This window comes from Otolemur garnettii, unplaced genomic scaffold (genome assembly GCF_000181295.1).
Source record: "Otolemur garnettii isolate 467f Iridium unplaced genomic scaffold, OtoGar3 scaffold00109, whole genome shotgun sequence".
NCBI lineage: Eukaryota > Metazoa > Chordata > Mammalia > Primates > Galagidae > Otolemur > Otolemur garnettii.
Window position 1 is genome coordinate 2,915,899 of NW_003852504.1, and position 6,417 is coordinate 2,922,315.

At 45.9% G+C, this 6,417-nt stretch overlaps 1 protein-coding gene across 5 annotated transcripts in view; it reads left to right on the forward strand.

The window, feature by feature from the left end:
* The window catches only part of ARHGAP36 (Rho GTPase activating protein 36), a 30,816-nt gene extending 24,969 nt beyond the window's left edge, over positions 1–5,847 (forward strand). For all 5 annotated transcript variants that reach the window (XM_003796946.2, XM_003796947.2, XM_003796945.2 and 2 more), the window contains 8 exons: positions 41–233; positions 462–517; positions 756–906; positions 1,423–1,571; positions 1,737–1,913; positions 2,159–2,256; positions 2,394–2,500; positions 4,591–5,847. In XM_003796946.2, the coding sequence (XP_003796994.1) occupies positions 41–233; positions 462–517; positions 756–906; positions 1,423–1,571; positions 1,737–1,913; positions 2,159–2,256; positions 2,394–2,500; positions 4,591–4,748 (1,089 nt within the window). In that variant the 3' untranslated portion in view covers positions 4,749–5,847. The remainder of the gene's footprint in view (positions 1–40; positions 234–461; positions 518–755; positions 907–1,422; positions 1,572–1,736; positions 1,914–2,158; positions 2,257–2,393; positions 2,501–4,590) is intronic.
* The last annotated feature ends 570 nt before the right edge of the window (positions 5,848–6,417 follow it).

A 6,417-nucleotide genomic window follows, 5' to 3' on the forward strand; every position in this document is an offset into this window, starting at 1 on the left:
CCTTCTCCCCCATTTTAAGATGGTGTGGGTTTTTCCACAGGATGCTATATGCGTCGATTCTCTGGCCGAACTGGAAGACGGGGCTCTGTTGATGCGGGCTTTGCAACTTTCAAAAGTTTCCTTCCAGATCGGCCGGAGACTTCTGGGATCCAAGAGGAAGATGAGCCTCAATCCGGTCGCGAAGCAGATCCCACAGGTGGTCGAGACTTGCTGCAGCTTCATTGAGAAGCACGGTAAGGGAGGTACAAATGGGGGAAATCCTGGAGGGAGGCAATTAAAGGGAAAGAAGGGGTGGGTCTAGAAATGGGAAGAAAAGAGAAAGAGGTCCTGGGATGAAGGGCTTGGAAAACATTCCCATGACACCAGGGGAGGTCTGGGTGCAGTGGGGGGGGGGACGAGAAATGCCATGGTGGTGGGAAGGGGGTCCGAAATGATTAGCATCCCCTGGTCTTTTCTTTCAGGCTTGCGCACAGTGGGGATTTTCACTGTTGAACACTCTGTGCAGAGAGTGCGTAAGGTAAATTGACTATGTTTACATGTTTGTTCCTCAGGTGAGAAAACATGGGAGGGGGAGGGGGCCTCCCAGGAAACCTGAGAGGAGCCCCCCTCCCCCAGTGGGAGCATGATCTCCTGAATGGCACCCCAAGGAATATAACATTGCCAGCCATGTCCACTGAAGCCTGCAACTAATAATGCCAAGAGGGAGCATGTCATGGGGCAGGCAGACAATTCATGTCTTCTCTCCTTTTCTCTAGCTCCGTGAAGAATTTGATAAAGGGGTGGATGTAGTGCTGGATGACGATCAGAACGTGCATGATGTGGCTGCACTCCTCAAGGAGTTTTTCCGTGACATGAGGGACTCTTTGCTGCCAGATGATCTGTACATGTCCTTCTTGCTGACAGCAAGTGAGTCTGTTGCCCTCTCTTGTTGGGCAAGGAAAGGAAATATCACAGGGGTCTTGTGGCAGGAGGCTCTAAGGATAGAGCTCAGACTATGAGACTTCAAGGAACTAAGGCAGAATGAACATAAGAAGATGAAAAAAAATCTCTCCAGAATATAATTATTATTTGTCAATTATAAATAAAATTTACAATGAAAAACCCTCTCCAGATTATTTTCTTGGTATCTCCTAATTTTCCATTATAAGCCTGTTGCTTTGAAATTTCTCTAGAGGTTTTGAAGCTGTGTTTACCCTCTTAGGGCAAAGAAAAACCCAGGTTCTATAGAGGAGGTCTGATTTCAATGGGAGTACTTGCTTTTAGGGATCCTGAGCTCAAATGCTTCGGACATGAGTAATGGCAATTTGCCTGAGTACTTACTCTATAGGTGCCAGCAATTTTCTACCAGAATCTCATTTTCTTTGGTATCAGGCTACTGCCAGTGCTAGCCCCCTGAGTCAGCCCCTGCTTTCCTTCCTGTAGCTCTGAAGCCCCAGGATCAGCTTTCTGCCCTGCAGTTGCTGGTCTACATGCTGCCACCCAGCCACAGTGACACCCTGGAGCGTCTGCTGAAGGCCCTGCATAAAATCACTGAGTACTGCGAGGACTCCATTGGCGATGATGGACAGTTGGTAAACAGATCTGGGAAAGGGTAGTGAGGACTATTGGAGGGGATATGTGTGGGAGTATATAGACAATGGTGGGAGGAGTGGAAAGGGGAAAGAGTTAGGCAAATCTATTTGTACAACTTCCAGTACTAAGTCAGGGTCAATCACATTCTGTATTCCCTTACCTAGGTTTCAGGCAACCGTATGACTTCTAATAATTTGGCCTTGGCATTTGGATCTACTCTTCTGAAGAAGGGAAAGCAGGGAAAGAGAGAGTCCAGGAAAACGAAGCTGGGGATTGACCACTATGTTGCTTCTGTCAATGTGGTCCGTGCAATGATTGATAACTGGGATGTCCTCTTCCAGGTAGGTGAAAGTTTTGGATACACTGATTATCCATATTACTCTCCTGTACCAAAAACTTGAGACAGTTGTATTTGCATACTTGTAGGTAGACACAGCAAGCAGCCACAACATCTTCCAGTCTAGACATTTCTCCATCATTAGCTGGTCATGGTGCATTTAGTCCTGAGTACTCCATAGAGATATATATATATAAAAATGAAAAGGTGCTGTGCAATAAAGGCTAATGTTACTAATGTTACTCTCAGGTGCCTCCCGATATTCAGAAGCAAGTTTCTAAGCGTGTGGAGAAATCCAGCCCAGAAGCCCTTGATTTTATCCGACGCAGGAACCTGAGGAAGATCCAGTGAGTATTTTTTTGAGTTTGTTTATGCTTAGCTTGAAGCACATTCTCCTATGGAGTCTTTCAACTCTGGATCATCTTTATATTAATTAATGTAAGTCCACAAACTAACTAACATTTTCAAATTTCTTCCTATCCAGGAGTGCACGCATAAAGATGGAAGAGGATGCTTTACTTTCTGATCCAGCGGAAACTTCTGCTGAAGTCCGGGCTGCTATCCTTGCTCAAAGCAGGCCCTTTGATGAAGGTCAGTTCCCTGCTGGAGGTCAGGCCCATGCTGGAGGTCAGGCCCATGCTGGAGGTCAGGCCCTTGCAGAAGGTCAGTCCCTTGCTGAAGGTCAGACCCTTCATGAAGGGCAGGCCCTACCTGAAGGCCAGGTCCTTGCTGAAGATGCGTCCTCTGAGGAAGATGTGTCAGTCAATGAAGAGCTAGTATTTGAATATCTCAATCAAGGAGTAGCCTTTGGAGAAGTTCAAGGTCTTGAGATCCCAAATGACCTTGATATTCAAGGCCCACATCTTGAAGGCATACCAGAGCTTGACGAGGAAGAAGATGATGATGATGATACCCTGAATTTTGATGATCTTCCCCCCCTTGAAGATATTCTAGAACCTGATGATGAAATTCCAGAACTCATTGCACTCCAAAACTCAGAAGAAACACCATATTTTGATATGGTGCCAGGCCCTGAAGGAGCCCCAGATGTGCAAGAAATTCCGAACCCTGTAGAAAACCCAAACCATAACCTTGAAGAAGGACAAGATTTTGAAGATCAACAAAACCTTGACCTTGCAGAAGTTCCCTATCTTGATGTAATCCCAAACAGTCAGGAAGCCTCAGATCCTGATGAAAACCCAAATAATGAAGAAGCCCCAGACACCAATGAAATCCCAGACCATGCAGAGGCCTCAGAAAATGAAGATAATGAAGAAACCCAAGATTCTGAAGAATATCCAGGTCTTGAAGAGGTCCCAGCTCTTGATGTAGTTCCAAATGATGAAGCCTCAGCTGATGAAGAGATCCCAGACCATGAAGCTCCAGAGGTAAATGGGGTTTCAGACTCTGAAGAAGACCTTGATTTTGAAGAAGTCCCAGCTCTTCATGTGGTACCAAGCCCTGAAGAAGCCCCGGGTGGACATGAAATCCTGAATCATGAAGAACCACCAGAGGTTAATGGATTCTCAGACTCTGATGAAGACACCAATCTTGAAGAGGTCCCACCTTTTGAAGGAATCCCAAATGATGAAGAAGTCTCAGATACTGAAGAAATCCCAGATCATGAGGACACTCCAGAGATCAATGGAACTGCAGGCTCAGATGAAGACTCCAACCCTGAAGAGGTCCCAGCTCTTCATGTGGTTACAAGTCCTGAGAATGTCTCTAATTTTGATGAAATTCAAGGTCAGGGAGAATCCTCAGATGTGAGTGCAGTCCCAAACAACGAAGAAGGCTCAGATAATGAAGAAATCCCAGGACACGAAGAAGCCTCTAATGTCAGTAGTAACCAAGACGCTGAAGAAAATCCCAATCTTGAAGAGGACTCAGTTCTCAGCGAGGTCCCAGAGCCTGAGGGTGCACAAAATCGCAGTGAAATTCCAGATTCTCAGAGAGATCAAGACAGTGAGTTCCAAGATAACACTACCATTGTGGCTCCAGAGACTGAAGAAGTCTCCATCCTCACTACAATTCCAGACCCTGTACAAGACCCGGCCATCAATCTTGAAGAAGTCGTGAATGTGGAAGAAGTCCCAGTGCCTAAAGATCTCGGCCCTAAAGAAGTTCAGAATCAAAAAACAATCCAGTTTCATAAAGAAGGTGCAGATGGAGCATTTCCTGTAGATAACCCTGATCTTCGAAACAAGTCTCAGCCTGGCTCAGTGATGGACTACGGGTCCTCCACAGAGTCACCAAAGAGCAACACTTCCTTTCTCTCTTCCATACCGTATTGTAAGCTTTCGGCTCCAGCTTTGTTACTCATTTGTTTGGTGAAATTAGTCAGGCTACTTGTAGGGTGGTGGTGGATATTAGGAGGTCGCCCTCGTCCCCAACCCCCTGGTGATGTTGTCCATTTAGTCTGAGCACAGGGTACCTGTCTTACTCTTTCTCTTCCCTAACTGAGCTCTTCACTCAGCTTTCACAGTGGGCCGAGATTTAGAGATCTTTGTTCTACTGTTAGGCTGCAGTTTTCTTACATGTCAAATGGAGATAATCATTCCTGCCCTACCTTCTTGCCTCACACTGTATTTGAAACTCAAAATTAGGTCTTAGTACCTTGGGTGCTGTGCAAAGTATGAAGTCTAGAAACATAAGGAGTTAACATTGTTACTATTTTCCAGGTTCCTCTGAGGAGCCAGATGTGCCTCCCGGCACTGCCCGTTCCCATGACGATGAGGAAGGAGCGGGTAACCCCCCCATTCCGGAGCAAGACCGCCCATTGCTCCGTGTGCCCCGGGAGAAGGAAGCCAAAACTGGCACCAGCTACTTCTTTCCTTAGATGTTTTTCCTTCTATAGGGTGCCGGACAGGGGAAAAGGGTGGGGGTAGACCTGGGATGTCACATGAAACATAAAGAGAGTCTCGAAGGTAAAGATCTGAGGGTGAGGAGTTCCACCTGATGCTCGGGTCAGGAGGGAAATTCCAAACACACTGCCAGCCCCTTTACTGGGGATGCTTGTTCTCTTCAGCTGGTAAAAGCAGAGATGTTTCTGTGTCATACCCAGGCTCCCTGGTGCTACCTTGCCTTTCTCTTTTACCCCTGATCCTGGCTTTCTCTCACTATAGCCTGTCCTTTAATTGATGTGACATTTGTGGTAAACACCTGTCCCAGAGAAGCTCACAAATCTCGAGGTGCTTTCCCTCCCTCTAAGGGGATTGCATGCTTTTCCTGACTTTCCTGCCCTCCTCTCAAGAGCTCAATTGGAAAGGCCCTCAAGAGGCATGCTAGAACGTTAGGTCAGCCTACTGACAGCTGACAAACAATTAATGCTAAACCATGTCACACCAACTCATAGCCGTGTCCCCGCAGCAACTCCACCACCTCAGGATTTTTTTTTTCCAAATTATTTAGACCAACGGCTCGTCAAACAGCCACCCCCAAAATTCTGCGCAGTTTTGCTCAGGTCGTGTCAACAGGGAAACCTCAAGTGTAAGTCTAACTAGCTTTTCTGGGGTCAAAAGTTAGAGGAAAAATTAGATTTTATTAATATCCGGATCTGTTTTCAAGACAGCTGGCACTCACACCCTGTTGCCAGCAAAACAACTAGTTAGGTAAAGACACATAGTTCCAAGTAGTTAAAGTTACCTGATTACAAACGTTCTTCTCTATCGTCTCTGTAGTTCCTCTATGCAGGACGGTACAAATTTGCGGGACATGCTCTGGTAACACACAGATATGGGTTATGTATGACATCCAAAATTATAGCTGAAATTGATGGGTAACAACTGCTAAGGTCCATAGAATGAAGTATGTATTGTATTGAGGGATAGAAACCGATCACACAATGGGTAACAACCGCAGAGCTCGAAGATTTGTGATTGTTAAAACTTCTCTGGCATTTCACTATCAATAAACATCTGTGTCGTGACAGCAGCATATTCATGGCTTACTGTGTCTTGTTTCTTAATTTGAGGGGTGAGTTAGGAGGCTCTAACTGGGGAGCCAAAGAGGAAAAGGAAATGAGGAAGAGAAATAAAAGGTGGGGTGATATAGAATAAGAGGAAGGGGTGACAAATGAGATAAAAGGGAGGGAGTGACATAGAATGAAGGGGAGTGAGGTGGAATGACGGGGACAGAACAAAAAAAGAAAGGGGAGGGGGAGAGGTGGAATAAAGGGAGGTATGATAAAGAAATAAGGAGGGGTGAGGTAGAATAAGAAAGGGGAGGGATGATAAGGATTAAAAGGAAAAAGGTAAGGCGGAATATAGGGGAAGGGGTGATAAGGATTCAAGGGGAGGGATGAGGTGGGGTAAGGTGAAAGAATGATGAGAAAAAAGGGAGAGGAGGTCATATGAAATAAAGGGGAGGGATATAGGGCAGAGGGTTCAGTGGTATAAAGAGAAGGGGTGATAGAGAATAAAGGGGATAAAGGAGGGATATAGGGCAGAGGGGACGGTGGTATAAAGAGAAGGGGGATATAGAATAAAGGGGATAAAGGAGGGATATAG